An 18,187-nucleotide genomic window follows, 5' to 3' on the forward strand; every position below is an offset into this window, starting at 1 on the left:
ATGTAGCAATTTTCAAATTTGTTGCCAAAATTTATGTTTTTTTTTGCATTTACATCACTGAAATAAATCAAATTTATAAAACACGCGGTCGCAAAAATTTATCGATACGCATATGTTCTTATTGCTCATTAGATTTATTTGTATGTTTTGCTACTTTAAAAAATTAATACGTACTTTCTACTTAGTGCTCGGTTTATGGGCTACAAATTATGAATGTAGGCTTAGTTGTTCACTTTCTTTGCTTATTACATTACATAAAAGGTTATCGGTAATCGGTAAACGATTCGATTACCGTTACACTTTCAAAACTTTTTAAAAAGATTACAATTTCTATACCTATTTTATATGCAATACATTAAATTGTTATCTTCGTTTTTCTTTTTTTAGCTGCAAAATTAATGTATACGTATAGTGCATGTGTGTGTGTGTGTGTCGGTGCGTTTCGTTTTCTCACACTGTCCTGGATTGATTGGGTGGCGAACATATTGGCGCATATACATACACATACATATATGCATGTATATAACGGTATATGATGACATTTTTGTTTTCCCTTTATGTTCAATTCTTTTTACATGTTTGCTTTTTATGCTTTTGTTTTGCAGTATTGCACTCTCTTTCTCTCTATTACTATTGCACTAACGTATCCTTAAAGTACTCGTTAAAGTTAAACAGTTAAGTCGATTTGTTTTAAGACGATTCTAATTAAAAAAAAAAAAATGTTACAAACCGCACAAAATATACATACATGTACATACATACATACATACACGGATTTACATATGTGCATATATCTATGTACATACATACATATGTATGTGTAATTCAGAATTATAATGGCAAAAGGCCAGTAGAACGCGAGCCTTAAGGATATATTTTTGCAAGTTATTCTTTGTACAAACGCTTCAATACCCAAGGGGGATAGATGATATACTTTCTACAATAAAAATGTCCACATTGACACGAAGAGCACGAGGCTGGTGGGTGGTGGGTGGAGTTGGAATTTAGGAGACGCGAGGGCGAGAGCGGGAGCAATAGCGCCAACAATGGCCCAAAAATACACATGTACTCACATACACATGCGTATGCACGTGTGTGTGTGCGTGTGTGTTCTCATTTTGCTTCCTAGCTATTTATGGGCTAATTGTGACGCTTTCGCGATACTCATTTGGTTTTCATGACAATTATCGGCTCGAGTATCTTTAGCATATCGTTATTCTCAGCAGTTCCACTGGCTGCCCCACCTCCCGCACCACCACCAACCGCCGCCGACGATGTTTGCAGTTTGCTGTAGCCCTGCTGATGCTGACTTAGTGTGACCAGTCGCTGCTGTTGCTGCTGATTGATGACAATTGTCTCGTGATGTGGCTGTTGTTGTTGTTGCTGTTGTTGTTGTTGTAGGGTGCTTGTCATTTGCTGGAGTTCATGCTGTTGCAGTTGCAGGGCCGCCAACTGTTGATCATTGGAAGCATCGCCATCCAGTTGCGAATCGCTTTTGACAACAAAACTATCACCATTATCGGTATCGTTATCGTTGTCATTATCGTTATCGTACAACTGTTCAGTTGTGTCAGTGTCATCCTCAGTTTTGGCATGGAATTCGGCACTGGCGCTGCTGCTGTTGCGCGGCGTATGGCTGCGCATGCGTCGCAGTCGCGCATATTCGGCCTGCTTGGATAGACGCTCCTTGCGCTCCTCGATATTCTCGGTGGCACGGATTTGAGCGCGCTTTAGACGCGCCCGTTCGCTCAGCTTTTGCAGGCGGACTGTACGCTGTTCCGGCGATTCATTGGCGCGCACCGTTCGCTGATGGGCGGCCATTTTGTCCAGTCGCAGTCGCTTCTCCTCCTCCGTTTCGTATTTGTTGGCGCCACTGCGTCGCGGCGTTGGCGGCGCTTGTACCACAACAACGCCATCGCCATCCGCCGTGGAATGTGCATGGATGTGAGCCTGCTCAATGGACTGACCACGCCCACGTCGCCCCCCACCGCTGGATGTCGTCAAATGGGGAGCGGCCAGCATTTGATTAAGCTCCTGCTCCAGCAATGTGTTCGCCTTTAGATCGTCATGTACCGTTAAGAGACTAGTCTTTCGCGGTCTGCCTCTTCCCATTTTCGGAAACTCCTGAACCAGTTGCTGCTGTTGCTGCTGCTGCTGTTGCTGCTGCTGTTGTTGTTGCTGCTGTTGTTGTTGTAGCTGCTCCTGTCCCAGACCCGCAACGGTCAATGTGGGATTCGCACCCGCAGATGCGGTTAATATATTATACTGTCCCGGCGCTGTCGGACTGCTGCCTCCGCTGGCATTGGCAAAGTGCACTGGCGTAAAGGGAGGCGGCACCGCATTGGGACCAATGCCCAACTGGAAGCCATTATGATACATGGGATAATAGGCGGTTGTTGCCGTTCCCGTTCCAGCTCCCGTTGCCGAACCAGTTCCACCGCTATTCGCTCCACTTCCCGCTCCGCCCGTTACGGTTACGGTTCCCGTGCCCGTTGTGCTATTTGCGGTTGCGGGAAACGTAGTCAAATATGGAAACTGATTATACAGTTGCGTCGTTGTCGTTGTCACCGCTTGTCCTCCTCCTCCTCCTCCAACGCCTCCTTTAAGCGTCTTCTGTTGTTGTTGTTGTTCAGCAGCGGCCACAATTACCTTGGCCTCATTCTGGGCCAGACTAACAGACCCGCTGTTATCGTTTGTCTCGTTGCCAGACTGTCATCACCATCATCCAATCCGAAACCAATGAGGACCAACAAAGAGACAACATAAAAAAGAAGAGAAACGATATTTGCCAAGTGAGGTTATGTATTAATTTTATAATAAATACATATCGTTCAGTTATCGATACTAACTATATGCAATGTGAGGATATGTAACTATTAAAAATATACCATTAGTCAAGTAATTGTTTTAACCAGGGAATCAAACCGAAACAAATATCGGTTCCGGTTTCAGTTTCGGTACGTACCGGTACAGCAATAAAATTTTAGCAAAATATAAATAAATGTTATAAAACAAAAACATGTTAACAGATTTGCCCCTACATACGTACTCTATATTTGTACTTCGTCGGGATAAACCTAACTTTAATTAAAATTTTTTTTAATAGAAACCAAAATAACCAAAATGATATACTTTACATGCAGAATACAACAAATCATTTTTGAAAGTGTACCGGTACAAACGTTTCGGTTTTTGGTTCTTATAAAACAAAATTTATTTCATTTCCGGTTCCGGTACTCAAAATGAAACGGTTATTTTCGGTATTATTCCCTGGTTTTAACTAAACAAAAATTCACATGGATTATTTTGTTTTGTGTTTTTTTTTATATTATAGAAAAAAAATTAACGATTGGGTTTAATTATAAAACAAATATGTTATGTAAATATTTGTTTTCTCAAAAAAATTACTTGATTTTTTTTTACTATGGGGAGAGCTACAGAAAGTGAAATCAACCGAAAATCTCCCAAAACTCCATACATTTTGAGAGATTTTCGGTTGGTTTCGATTTCTGTGGCACCCATGTATATTATCGTTTTTATACTGTACACAAATTGTATTTTACTATCAAACACAAACTATTTATGTGTAAACTGAAATTGGCAAAAAAGAAAAAATTCATCAATTTGTATAATATAATACTAAAGATTCTTCTAAAAAAAATAATGGTATTAATGGTGTATATTACAACACAAGTTTTATATTATAAAAATATTATTTTATGAATTTCTTTTGGCCCAATTCAAGTTATGCCCAATCTCTACTTATTATTTCGTACACGTTTTTATATTCGACATGTGAAAATACCAAGATTTCATCATTACTGTAGAAAACATTGAACGCCATTTTAGCAATGTCGCGATTTTTAACTAATAAAACTTTTAATACTTTGAAAATATGCTATTTTCCCAATTTACCGATCTCTCTACAACTTGTCTTTCATTCCTGTATATATAAAAACTTTGAGGCTAAGTATTGTTTTATCTTTTTTAAATACGTTTAAAAAAAAATTAAGAGCTTTTTAAAAGTTGCAGCAAGTGTTGCGCAATACGAGCAAGGGAGACCGCTGCAGGCAGACAGCGAGAAGAGATACAGAAAATGAAATGAACACATTTTTTTTGGGCATTTTACAACATTGTTTTTTAATTAGGAATATTTTCGAATTCGTTTTTTTTTTATATACAAGAGTTTAAGTTATTTTTTTTTTACAAAACGCTTTTTACTTTTTTTATTTACAGTCTAGTTTTTAAAGTATTTTAAGTAGAAAATAAGCGAACTTCATTTGAGTTTTCTCTCTCCCTCTCTTCCTCGGTCTCTCTCTTTTTTTCTTTTTTGTTTATTGCAAACTTATTCAAATAAGCTTAAAGCTTTAACGGAACAAAACGGAAACAACAAAGAAACTAATAAATATACAATAATAATAAAAAAAAAAATGAAACAATATAATGTGCTTAATTGCACAACAACTATTGCATATTATAGATTTCGAGTTGTTGTCAAAATTTATGCAATTAAGTAGTGATGTAAAAAAATCGATTAAAAAATCTATTATTGATTTTTTAACACGTGATATCACTACATATATATTAGGGTGCAACGATTTGAATGAGCGCAAAAAAATTGATGAAATGGTAACCCAAATTCGAAGTCTACGGTAAATTTCTAAGATGTTTTCAACAAGAAACAATAGTTCTAAAATCCATTCATAGTTCCCGCCTTTAAAGTTAAAAATGTTTGTTTTTTTTTCCAATTTTTAGCATGTATTATTGGCATATCTTTAGTGTTTTAAGTGCGATCCTGACAAGATTGGTATCAAAATTCTTGTTAGGACCAGGACTTTGAAAAATGAGTAGATTTAAAGTACCAACTGTACTTAAATTATCATTTTTTTCAATGCAAGGACTAAAAGCACAACATTTTTCAACTCAAAAAGCGAGGACTAGAACTTGTTTTTAGAATTATGGTTTCTTGGTGAATGATGCATTTTAATACATAGTTATGCATATTGTCATATGACATAGTGATGTCAAGACATAAATTAATCGATTTTTTGCACAAGAAATATATATATATATAGTCGATATATCGATTTCTTTAACATCACTACAATTAAGCGAATTATAGTGTTGCAAACTTTGGCTATTCATTTAGGACTTATGGTTCCTATGATCTCTCCCACATTATTCTCTCTCTCTCTCTCTCCTTTCTTTTCTCTCTCTGTCTCTCCCTCTGGTGCTAGTTTCTAATCGAATCGTGCTGTCGTTTCGTCATCTCTAATCTGGCGTCGTTGCCTGGATACGCACCTGAAGTTCCTGCTTCTTAGCGTATTTGTGCTGATAGAACTCGATCTGATTGGCAATGCTAAAGTGCGGCACATGTGCCTGCAGCAATTTACCAGTTTTGCCCGGCTCCTCGCCATAGATTTGTTGCACAAATATGCTGCCAGCTTCAGCGGCACCACTGCCACCTGCCACACCATCGATCAGCTGTTGGGCACCCAATGAATAGCGTGGTTGTTGCTGCTGCTGTTGTTGTTGTTGAAGTTGCTGCTGCTGTTGCTGCTGTTGTTGCTGCTGTGTCTGCTGTTGTTGCGGCTCCTGTTTGAGTTGCATCGTTGGACGCAATCCACCAGGTGTTATAAACATATTCTGTCCCATATATTCAATAGCCTGATGTTGTTGATAGGCAGCAGCCGCTGCTGCTGCTGCTGTCACCAAATGTTGCTGCTGCTCATCGCTTGTAGCTGCTGCTGCTGCGGCGGCTGCTGCTGCTGCTGTTGCCGTTGCGGCGGCAACTGATGATGTGTTGTTGTTGCTGCTGTTGCTGCTGCTGGTTGCAGGCGCTGACGTTGATGATACGTTTGCCTGATTTAAATTAATATTATGCTCATTATTATTGCAATTGGTTGCAGCTGCGGCGGCAGCAGCGGCAGCTGCTGATGCGACAGCAAGCACCTGCTGCTGCTGCTGCTGTTGCTGTTGCTGTTGTTGCTGATGGGTAAGTGAATTGGAATTTGTCGAATTGGTCGATGAAGACGACGACGACGAATTCGGTTGCACGCCATGATGCACCTGCACTTGCACCTGCACCTGCTTGTATATCTTTTTCTTTTCTCTGACCTTTTTCGCATAATCGTTCAGCTTTCTCAGTCTTTCCTTGCGCTCATCCGCCGATTCGCTGGCAATCCGCTGCCGTGCCCTTGCCGCCATCTCAGCCAATCGGATCTTGCGCTGATCGGGCGTCTCGCTTGCACGATACATGCGCATGCGTTCCGCCAATTTGGACAGACGCTTGGAGCGCTGATCCGGTGATTCCATGGCACGGCGTAAACGTTGACGTGCCGCATTGCGGACCAAACGCATTGCTCTCTCAATATCGGATTCGTTTTGGCGACGCTGGCGATTCGCCTCCGCATTACGCAACAAACGCTTGCGGTACTCGTCTTCGCTCTCTCGCTGTCTTCTCTCCCGCATCCTCTCAGCATTGCGGGCCAAACGGCGTTGACGTGCCTCCGGACTCTCGTTCCAACGCTGCTGATGATGCGGATGCGAATGCGGATGTTGTTGTTGCTGCTGTTGTTGTTGCTGCTGCTGTTGTTGTTGCTGTGTGCTAACTGATATTGAGCTGACACTCGAGGAGGGGCCAAGGGGTGTTGGTGGCGGTTGTTGCTTCAACGATAGAGGCTGTGAATAAGCGGGTAATGTTATTTGCAATTGTTGTTGATGAAATTGTTGTTGTTGTTGCTGTTGTTGTTGCTGCTGCTGTTGTTGCAAGTGATGATGCTGCTGCTGTTGTTGCTGAAACTGTTGCTGCTGCACCTGTTGCTGCTGCTGCTGTTGCTGCTGCTGCTGCAATTGTAATTGTTGGTGCTGATGGGTCGACAATGGTACCAACAGCGCTGACTGATGATCGATAAGTAGCCGCGCATTTGGACCGTTAATTGCCAGCACATGCGTTGCGTATTGTTGTTGTTGCTGCTGATGATGATGGTCAAGTGTCGGCTCTATCTTTATCCCATTGGGATCTGGTTCCATTATTTGGCAAAACCTTAACAACAATCGAAATTGTCGTCAACTCGCTGTTCTTGTTGCTGTTTGTTGTGCTTCCTCCTTCTGCTTTTGCTTCTTCTCCACTTGTTCGATATATTCCCGTCGTCTCTTCCAGTCAACAACGATCGATAAACGTATCCCTGTCCTCTTGATGATATCGATAACTGTTGCTGCTATTGCTCGGGCGACAAAAACGTTGGCGTTTTGTTCGCCGCATTTAACAGCCGTTTTCGTTTTGTGCCCGTCTGTCTATTCCAATTGCCGCTTTATGCTTGTCTTCGTTACTTCGTTGTTTGGGTTATGTTTTTCTTTTTTTGTTGCTTTGTTTTGTTTGTTGCTTCGCAGTTTTCTTTGTAGTTATATAAAGAAATGTCGTCCTCTATGTACATACATATATATAAATAACTTTAAAGATTTATATGTGTATTTATATAAATTTATATATATATATATATTATGCGTGCGTTTGTGTTTGTGTGTGTACATATATATAACTCGGTTTATTTGTGTGCGTTTTCTTTTTAACAACTTTCGGCTGCTGCTGATGATGCTACTCTTTCTCTCTCATACACAAATACTCTCTTTCTTACCGTCGCGCTGCTCTCTCTCTCGCAGTCGGTGTGACTGTTGGTTGCTTACTGTTTCGGTTTCTGTTTTGCGCATCACCTTTTTTTAGCTTCTTCTTCTTTTTTTTTTTGTTTTTTTGTATTTATTTTTTTTTGTTTTTGCTAGTCAATCAATTTGCAATATGCTTCTAAATGTTGAGCGCTGCCTGATGACGCTGCCTCAGCTATTTTTCCTTGCTCTTCTTAATGCTTCTTCCTCTTGCCAGTGTTGGCTTGCGCCGCCGCCTGCACATGCAAATGTCAAAAATCATTCATACACACAGATGGCAACAACAATTGGAAATAACACACACACATACGGTTTGTGTCTCGGCTAAACGTAATGCGCACCTTTCACTACAGTCTGTCTCTTCTTACTGCAGCAAATGTTGCAATTTTTGTCTCGTTTCGTTTTCTATTTAACTTGCTGCTTTATTGTAATTGTTGCAAAATTGATGTTCGCGTGTTTCCATTAACTTTATTATCGTTTTCAATCGTTTTATTTTTTGTTTGTTCTCTTTTCGAATAATTTTGTTGGCTACTTTTGGTGCGTGCGCACGTTTCTTCTTCTTGTTTGATAGTAAATGACAATTGGCGCCGCCACCGCCAGCCGCTGTGCCTTCCAATGACTATACGGCTTCCAGTGACTTCCAATCGATTTTTCACATGATTATATGTACACACATGCACACAGACACGTACTCTCTCACATACGCACACAAACATCGGTGTATACACACACATGCATATATATATATATATATATATATATATATACGTACAATGTACATATGTAGATATGTATTCAGTATTTAGTACATTTGTCTTTTATAAATATTTTGAAGCGATTTGCCACAATTGTTGCATGAATTCGATTTAATTTTGATTAGCCGCCTCAATTTGTCGGCATTGTGAGTGTGTGTGTTGCAACACACACTAGCATACATACATACATATATGCAATTCGATTCGCCTATTTAAATGTATTCACCGTATGCATATTAATATACTCATTAATTTACATGTTCAAGCATTTAGCTTCACATTTTACACAACTCGTTGATTTGGCGCGACAATGACAGTTCAATATATTGTTTTGTTATTTGTAGATTTGTTTTTCGATAAATTATAAAAAAAACGCGCTAAAATTTCCGGCAAGCAAAATGCTCTGCCGTTTTCTGTACCAACAACGCACACAACAACACGTTAAAAAATAAATACAACTGGAAGTTGGAAACTGGAATGGCGTGCGTGTGTGTATGTATACATGAAGGCATCAGCGATAAGTGACGAATTTCCAGTACAATGCCTATCGTCAAGATTGCGCGCAATTTCGATAGATACTGCACATTTCAACAAGAGCGCGCTCAATTTATCGATTAACGTATCATTCAATTGCTAAAATTTGTATTGAAAACAGCTCAATAAATTTAAAAATTGTGAATGCAACTTTATTCAAGTATTCATTTTTTTTTCGTTTTGCTTTTTGTGTTTCCTTGTTGTTGTTTGTTTGTATTTTTTTTTTGTTTTGTTTTTTTTTTTTTGTGTACATAGAATATTACAATTACATAAAATGTATTTCATAATTTTACATCAAAACAATTGGGGTAAAAAGATTTAGAAAGAAAACAATTTGAAATTTCGACTAGAACTTAAATATTACATTAATTTATTTTCATTTTGTTTTTAATTGTGTGTGAGTGTGTGTGGGTGTCGGTGTGTGTGTGCTCTGCAAAAGAATGGGGTTGTGGTTGGTGGGTGGTGTTGGGATGGGGGAAGTCGGCCTTTTGTTGTTGCTATAACAATCTGCCATGCACGCATACATATACATAATTGCCGTGTCTGTGTGTGTGTGTGTGTTTGTGTGTACACATACATAATCCTGTATGAATTGCTGGTGTTCATTTTCATGTTTGCTTTGGGGAAGCACACACACACACACTTAACAGTTTTTGTTTTCTCTTTCCCCTTTTGTTTTTGGATTGGGTGTCGTTTGAATTTGATATTCGCCTGGCAACGCAGCTTGCGCTATTGACCAAAGGATGTCGCACCTGTTGCAGCTAACTAGAGCTAACGGCATATTTTTTGCTTATTGGAAGAATGCAAATGCAGTTAGAATATCGCAATTGGTCCGGCCAATTTTTGTGTGTGTGTCGCTCAGCCACCCTGTGTACATATGCGGCCCCCGGATATACAATAACAACACATATGTGTGTATGTGAACGAACACACATGCACACATGTGAGTATGCATGTGTGTGTGCTCAAACATATACATATGTATGTATGTTTGGGGATGAAGTTGACTTTCTTTTGCATTGCTTTTTTGGGGGGAATTTCGCGCTCTCTCTTACTCTCATAGCTACAATGTGTGTGTGTGTGTGTGTGTGTTGGTCTGTCTCGCTCATATGTGTCTGCGTGTGTGTGTTTGTGAGTGACGTGCATACATTTACACATGACTATTTTCTAGGCGTTTTGTGTAGGTATATTTGTATATGTGTGTGTGTATCTATATATTATTCTGTGTGTATATATAACTATATATATATATATATATATATATATATATATATATATATTGTAAGAATATAATGCATGCATTATAAAAATACTTGGTTTTTTTTTACTTCATCTTTTTGTTAAATTTAACTTAAAAGAATTTAGCGACACTTTCTACATATATATATGTATGTATATTAAAAAAAAAAAAAAAAGAAAAGTGCCATTTTTATTTGTTGTTAATTATGTATAACTTCCAGCTCGGGAAGATCTTTCAACTGCCTACGCATCTGATTGGATTCTTTTTTATTCTTCTTCTTCTTCGGCTGCTTCCTTTTCTTTCACCTGCTCTTGCTCTTCCTCTTTTTATGTAAATGTTATATGTTTGTTTCTTTTGCTTTTTTGTTTTTTTGTTTTTTTTTTCTTTTGCATGTATACAATATATATTATTTATAGATGTTTTGTTTTGCTTTCTTTCTCTTCTATGATTTCTTCTTCTTTTTTTGTTAATTTTTTGCATTACTTTTTTGTTTTTGTTTTTTTGCTGTCTAAAACGACGACGTTGATGACGTTGCTCCTTTTTCACATACACATACATACATGTGTATGTTGCTCCTCCTAGTTTTTGCTCCTTTTTTCTACTACGCTTCTGCTCTTCTCTTCTTCTTCTCTCTGGTTTGTGTACATTTCCTGGTTTCTGATTAGATTGCTGTGTCCTAAGATTCTAGCTGGATATCGTGTTGTGTCTCTGTGTGTGTGTGAGTGTGTTCAGTGTTGCCGTCTCTGTCTGTCTGTTTGCTAGACTGGATGCAGTTCATCCTAAGGTTCATCACTGGTTCAATTTGCTGGAGCCAGCTCCAGTGCCAGCACGTCGTGTGTCCTGTCACGTTTACCGTCTCTCTCTCTCTCTCCCGCTCTCTTGCCTGCTGCTGCTGCTCCTCTCTCATCTGCTGATCGCTCTCTCGTCTGCCGTGCTGCTGCTCTCTTGTCCGCTCTCTTGTCCGCTCTCTTTAGTAGCCCTTGAGGCGATCCTCCAGTGGCGGTTTAATCACCTTGGGCGCACTTGCGCGCGCTGTTCGCATTCTCTCGGCCGCTTTGGCCAAACGCTTTTTGCGCTCATCGTTTGATTCGCTGGCGCGTCGCAGTCGCTGTCGGGCGGCGTTTTTCATCAGTCTTAGGGTTCTTTGTACTTCGGTTTCGTTTTGGCGTCGCACGCGATTCGCCTCGGCGTTCTTAGCCAAACGTAGGCGATATTCCGCCTCCGATTCCTTAGATCTCTTATCACGCATTCTAGCCGCGTTCCTTTCCAGACGTCGTTCCCGTGCCTCCACAGATTCGTTGCTGCGTCGACGCGCTGCTTTCTGGGCACGTGACGATTGGTGGCCAAGTGCGACGACGCCGTTGACGTTGACGACGACGCCCGTCGACAAATGGTGATGCAGGGGATGTTGTTGTTGTTGTTGCTGCTGCTGCTGTGAATGTTGCTGCTGTGTATGTTGCTGCTGTGTATGTTGCTGCTGTGTATGCGGATGTTGTTGCTGCGTATGCGAATGTTGCGGATGTTGTTGCGAATTACTCGTTTGTGGCTGGAAGTTGTTCTCGCTATTATTGTTGTTGTTGCTACTACTACTATTGTTGTTGTTGCTTGTACTGCTGTTATTATTGTTGTTACTTGTAACGACAGCAGCGGCAGCAGCGGCGGCAGCAGCAGCGGCAGCAGCAGCAGCAGCGCCTGTACTAACGCTGGCAGCGGCAGCGGCAGCAACTGTTGTCGTATAATTATTATATTCTATAAGTCCCCGCTGACTTGGATACAAATGGTGCATGGGATTCTCATAGTTGAGGTATTCGGGCTTTATGAAGAACGGATCGCGGGCGGTCAGCGGCGTTGTTGTTGGCGAATTGAGGAAATACAAGCGGCTGTGATGATCGGTTGTTGTTGTTGTGGTTATGCTACCTCCGCCGCCTCCCACACCCGCGGACATCGAGCGTTTGTGTGATCGCTGTGTCGCGATTTTCGAATTTGCCTATCGATTGCAGTTTTCGCTGTTCGCTGTTCGCAGTTGCTGCTGCTTCCTCTTCTTCCTCTTCCTCCTCTTCCGCGTCTTTTGTTTTTGCTTTGCTTATTATTAATTACTTGCTTGTGCCTTTGGTCCAATTTGTTCTTATTTCTCGCAATTTTTAGCAAATTTTTTTGCCGCGTATTTGGACACAACAACACACACAATTTAACTGGCCAAAAAAAGTGTAGCGAGTAAACAACAAAAGCGACATAACTAATCAATATGGAAAAAACTTCCAAATTCTGATTGGAAGCATTTTCCACGATACACTTTGCCCATGCACGTACACACAAACACGCATGCACCAATATTTCGCGTGGAAGCGCGCCACTCTCATTTCGCTCAATTTGCCGCTCATTTCGCTCAGCGACTTCCAGTTGGGAGAGTTCCAATTGTCAAAATCTAGCCGGCAAGGTTGCAGTGTACATTTTACGCAGGGCTGCAATCGTATTTTGTATCGTTGTAAATCGATTACTTATTCAAAATTTATTTTTATAAATAATTTATCTAAAATTTACATAGCTGTTGATTGATTTAATTTATATTAACAGACAAGCGACATGCTGTTGCCGAATATTAGCAACAATTTTGCTACATATAATTAATATACATATATATATATTAAAAATATTTATTAATGCTATCGCTCCTATAGCTATCATTTTTATTTTATATTACATTTATTTCTACTTATTAGTTTTTGATATCTTTTGTTGTTGCGAAAATAAATTGGCATTTCCTTAAATATTTATTTGCACAGTGCTAACATGCACTGTTAAAACGACAATCGATATCAAGACTTTTCGTTTCTTAACATTCTGAACTCAGAACCAGCAAATTATCGCCTATCGATTCAAATGTTTTTTATACATTGTTAACAGTAACATTTGAGCTTAACAGCCAGCTAACAGTAACAGCTTAAGATTGCAGTGGTTTACAAGGTTGTTTAAGTATGCAGTTTGAGAATATGTCGTCCTTAACTCACATATTGTTAAATCATTCATATTAATTGCAATATGACGCATGAATGTGAAAAAATCATATTTTGGTTTGTATATTTAAAAAAGATTGAATCAATTTAGTCAATATCAGATTTTTTAATGCCTTCTATAATATAGAATCTATATTAGAGATGATAACGTATGACGTCACTGGCCCCACATGTTTCCCGTTCTCAGAGAGCGACGCAAACTCGTGGAGAGCAACACACCACCTTGTATATTTTGTTCATCATGTGCTGATGTTTTTTTTTTGTTTTCTTTTTGTTTTGTCTTGTTGGATTTTTGCCGTGAACGGACGTATCTTGTGTGTTTGCGCTGCTGCGTCGCAGTTAGCGTAGTTTGACTCAAAACAATTCAATAACTGCAACAACAACAGCAACAGCGCATTCTGAGTTGTGTTTACATTTTAAATGTAATTTATAAAATAGCAATTAAGCTTAAACTTTGTGCGTCGGGTTTTATTTTATTTTGTTCGGTTTATTTTTTTTTTGTTGTTTTTTTTGTTTTGATTTTTTTTTTGTCAGAGTTTTAATCGAGCTGACAAACTAAATGTGCAGGTGCAAAAAAGAACAAATCAAAATCGCAATCGCAAGACGAACAACGATTTGTCAACTAAATTTATGTAAGCAGAAGAAAAACGGAACATAACATAAATTACTAAGCATTCACATACATAAATGTACATACATGGATACATATTTATTTACATGCATATGTAGATACAATACACGAATACGAACAATAAAGCAACTTTACACATTCCAATTTGATTCTGTTTGTGTGAAAAACTAATAAGTAAAAAGAGACGACGAAGCAACAAAAACAACAACACAACGGCAGCAGCAGCAGAAACAAAAACAACAACAACACAAGTATTAACAGCAAGAAAACCATAGGCACGGCAAAGAAGAAAATAAATAGCAATTTCGACTAAATAAAGGTATGTATGTGCGACGTTTACTTTACATACAAACACTATATTGAGAGATATAGATATGAATGTGTACGTACATATGTATGCGAGTGTGTGTGTGTGTGTGTGTATGTATGCATATTTCGTTATTAGTTTAACTCTTCAATTTATTATTATTATTGTTATTACTGCTGTCTTTCGCTGTGTGAGTGCGTAAATGCTGTCTGCATGTGTGTGTGAGTGTGTTTTAGCCCCGGTGTTGTTGTTGCCTCGCATTCGCTTTTGCCTCTTTTGCTAGTTCTTATTGTTGTTTGCTATATTAACTATGCTCACTTGAGCTGAGCCGCTGGAATAGTTATGTATGTACGTTAAATCAGTGCGTTCCCTCTCTCTCGCTCTCGTTCTGCGTGTGCTTGGCATGCGGCAGAAGCAGAGACGGAGGCAGAGATTATGTTGATAATGCCCAAGAAATGTCAAGAGAACTTTATGTCTATGTATTTGTTTATTGTTCTTTTCGCATTTGATCACCCACATGATAAAGTATAAAACGTCATGTTAAAACGAACATACAAGTACATATGTAGTTATTTCCACACACACTCACACACACACACTTATATTATTCACAAATACCTATGCATACAATATTAAATTGAATTAAGTGAAATTTCTATTATTGTTAGTGGAATTTTTTTTGTTCTTTATACTACATATATAAATTTAGTTGCGGAGCAACTTTAGTTTGAAATTATAATTTATTTACAGTGTGTATCCATTATGGCGCATTTTAAAGCTCAATGACCTCGAGAATAGAATTAATGATATCTTGACTTCGATCAATTTCTGACGTATGAATTGTCAATTTAATACCGTTATACTAATAGTGACATGCTGTTTTTCTTATTTGTGTGTGTGTGTGTGCTTATCGATTAATTAAATCGATAACAGTTTAAGAACAATTGAAAGATATTAGAATGTCCAGTTCCAATTAAATTGGAATTTGTTGAAAAGGAAATCTTATTGGTCTGATTAGAGAGACTGTAAAAGGAGCAATCCAAAAGGAATTTTTCTCTATCTTTCTATCCCGCTCTCTCTTTCTCAGTTTGTAGTGTTCACATTTAGCCATTTTTAATGATCCTTTTGCCCTGCCTTTGTCTGCTTGGCATTTTACGACACATGCAAAACTCGCTATTTAACATTACCATATCCATTTCCATCCTCTGTGACGCTGTGAGTCAGATACACATACATACATACAGTGAGTACGTATCTAAGTGGCCGCATAGTTGTTGGCTTAAACACACACACACAGATACTCGCGAGACAGCCTGGTATATGCATATGTATGTAACTGCAGAGTATCATTAAATGCAGATCTCTATAAAAAAAAAAAAAACATACAATACCTAGTAGAAAATGCGAGTTAGCTCGACAGTATAGACCCTGTACCTTTTCTGTAAAAAGGACGTTTTAAATATAAAATTTAAATTTTATAAATTTATTTGTTAGAAAAACACGTTAAAAAATGGTATTAAAAATGATATTTAAATTATAAAATTTAACAATAAAATATAGTTCTTAAACAAACTAAATCTGCCAAGAATATACGGGCAAAACAAAATTAAACTATTGGGAAGGACTACCCTTAAGATACCCTGTAAGATACCCTGTAAGATACCCTGTAATTAATTTGTAAAGGACTCTATTTTTGTGCGTTGTAGCGTCAGTTCTCTCCTCTTCTTTTTTTTCTTAAACTGACGCTATTGAAAACTGTTTTTTTTTTTTAAATAACTTTCAAGCTTATTAATCAATCCTAATAAAATTTTAAGGATAAACTTTTTTAAACTTATGTGCTTAAAAATTGATCGGTTGGCAAAAATTCTAGAACTAAGGATATAGAGGATATACAATTATCCGAGAGCGTAATTTTCAATCTGACAGACACACATAGAAAAAAAGTATAACATTTCAAACTTGATTTCTCTCTAGGATAAAAATGACTTAAGTCAGGATACGTTTGAGCTTTACGTAAGATATCTGATATCCGAACATTTAAGTATTTTTGTATTTTAAGAGCTATTATAAAAGCTATATGAGAAAACTAAGCAAGTGATGCAAAGTAAATTTAATATGTATTTAAAACATTTTGACTTATGATTTTATTTAAGTAGATTCAGTAAATGGAGAATATTAATTGATTTAAGATTTGTATTTCTTATATCAAGATTATTGTTTTACTTGATTAAAGAATTGTAATGATTATTTTAAGTAATTTGTACTTTGATCAATTATTAATTTTAAAGATACCAAATTCAATTCGAACTATTGTTTAGTACTACTTTTTCTCACAGTGCAGGCATGGCTATATCGGCTGATCGAGAATATATATGTATATAGATTCTGACTAGCCTGCTACGCCCATTTTCCTAAGGACAATATTAAAACACCTTTGCACAAATTTTAAGTACAGGGTCTAAAAAGCATATTGTAGTGAAAAATCTACATTGTTGTTGTTATTATTATTGTTGTTGTGTGGTTTTTTGCGTTCGTTCATCGATGGAAGCAAACCGACAACAACAACAACAGCTAAAACCAAAACCGAACCAAGCCAAACCAACAAAAGCAACAACTACACACATACCCACACACACACACAAAAAGCAGCAATCCATAATAATCTTCCCGTAATTTATAGTCCAAGACAATTTATGTAATTTACAAATACCAAAATCGAAAGAGACGGCAAATGACGACGGAATGCACACGAATGAGCAGACGAAGCACAGCGAGCGATGACGATGAGAGCGAATGCAACTGCAACTAACGATAATAACAATAACTGAAAAAAAATAACTACAACAACAACAGCGTACTAAATAAACAATTCAACAAATTTGATCCGAGGCAAACACAGACAAACACACACACACACTCTCAAACTAACACAAACACAACTACAATATAGACAAAAACGTCGTCGACTCACACGCACATAAAAATGCATATGAAGAAAAAATATGTATGTGCAGTAAGAAAACGAATAAAACAACAACACTAAGTGCAGCAACTTACAGGCTGCTGCAGCAGCGGCAGCGGCAGCAGCAACATTGCAAACAGGGTGATCCGGTCGGTCGGTCGTTCATACAAACGGCGCACACTGGGGCCGCAGGCCGTAAAGCGTTGCAAAAATCATTTTTTTTGACGAAAGCGCTTGAAAAAATGCTCTCAAATGTGCAAAAATTTACAAAAATAACAAATTTTGAAACTGAATTGAAGACCAGATAAGCGACTGATATTTATGTTTTTGGTTTCATATGAAAAGTACGTTCTTTTCTAATAAAATGCCGGGAAAATTGTTTCTTCACTTGTTTATTTTTTATCCCAGCTACATACATATGATTAAAAAAAAACACTAAAATGAGGCTATTTTTTAACTTTGATGGAATATAACTAACAGTAGACTTATTTGGACTTCATCCCACTTCTACAGGAGTCTTTGGCTATCAATTTTTCAACTAAATTACCCCGGTCTTCCATGCGTCCAGCTGCGTCTACGGAAGTCATAGGGCAAAAACAGATAAAATCTTTTTTTTTTTTGTAAGTAATGTAATAAAATTTTTTAAATATTAAGCAATTTTTTGTAAAAGATGAAAAAGATTAAAATGTTTATTTTGGACAAGAAAAACTAGATACAGTGTACCACTAAAGTCCCCGTACAGCAGAGCATTTTTCCTATTTTGAACTAGAAAATTTAATCCATAAGTTTTAGAACAAAAATTTAAATGCAATATGTTAAATTCATTTATTGTCTTTTATTTAAGATATAAATATATTCCATATTCGTTATTGTTCTTTACATATCAATGTTTTTACATATTTAAATGCAAATTTGACTCCACTAAAGTCTTCGTACAGCAAGAAAGATCATTCTAGTACGTACTAGAAATGTAACAGAGTCTTGCAAAAAGTGCGTAATACGAATGATTTTAATGCGTTGCGACGCACATGCATTAGTTAAGCCAACATTTTTTGAGATTAATACATTTCACACAAACTTAG

The 18,187-nt window shown here is 37.9% G+C and overlaps 3 protein-coding genes across 6 annotated transcripts in view; 1 reads left to right on the forward strand and 2 right to left on the reverse strand.

Annotated features, from left to right (window-relative positions):
• Positions 1-115: 115 nt before the first annotated feature.
• The window catches only part of LOC117783246 (putative uncharacterized protein DDB_G0271606), a 27,099-nt gene continuing 9,027 nt past the window's right edge, over positions 116-18,187 (reverse strand). Inside the window, exons 1-3 of one of the 4 annotated variants that reach the window (XM_034620550.1) lie at positions 6,964-7,396; positions 5,302-6,567; positions 116-2,709 (exon numbers count right to left, since the gene is read on the reverse strand). In XM_034620550.1, the coding sequence (XP_034476441.1) occupies positions 1,165-2,709; positions 5,302-6,567; positions 6,964-7,032 (2,880 nt within the window). In that variant the 5' untranslated portion in view covers positions 7,033-7,396 and the 3' untranslated portion in view covers positions 116-1,164. Of the gene's footprint in view, positions 2,710-5,301; positions 7,397-8,003; positions 8,394-18,187 lie in introns of those variants that run through there. The other 3 variants (XM_034620558.1, XM_034620567.1, XM_034620542.1) reach the window with 3 other exon arrangements.
• LOC117783275 (putative uncharacterized protein DDB_G0291608) lies at positions 10,662-12,539 on the reverse strand. The gene has a single exon (XM_034620592.1). It carries the CDS (start codon positions 12,134-12,136, stop codon positions 11,162-11,164), a length of 975 nt encoding a protein of 324 aa, XP_034476483.1. The 5' UTR covers positions 12,137-12,539; the 3' UTR covers positions 10,662-11,161.
• The window catches only part of LOC117783238, a 26,490-nt gene continuing 21,786 nt past the window's right edge, over positions 13,484-18,187 (forward strand). Inside the window, exon 1 of the mRNA XM_034620528.1 lies at positions 13,484-14,155. The gene's annotated coding sequence lies outside the window, so the exon portion shown is untranslated. The remainder of the gene's footprint in view (positions 14,156-18,187) is intronic.

The sequence above is a fragment of the Drosophila innubila genome, chromosome X, assembly GCF_004354385.1.
Source record: "Drosophila innubila isolate TH190305 chromosome X, UK_Dinn_1.0, whole genome shotgun sequence".
Lineage (NCBI taxonomy): Eukaryota > Metazoa > Arthropoda > Insecta > Diptera > Drosophilidae > Drosophila > Drosophila innubila.

Coding starts and splice junctions, on each gene's coding strand:
- LOC117783275 (XM_034620592.1), bottom strand. CDS start 12,136: ATGTCCGCGGGTGTGGGAGGCGGCGGAGGTAGCATAACCACAACAACA.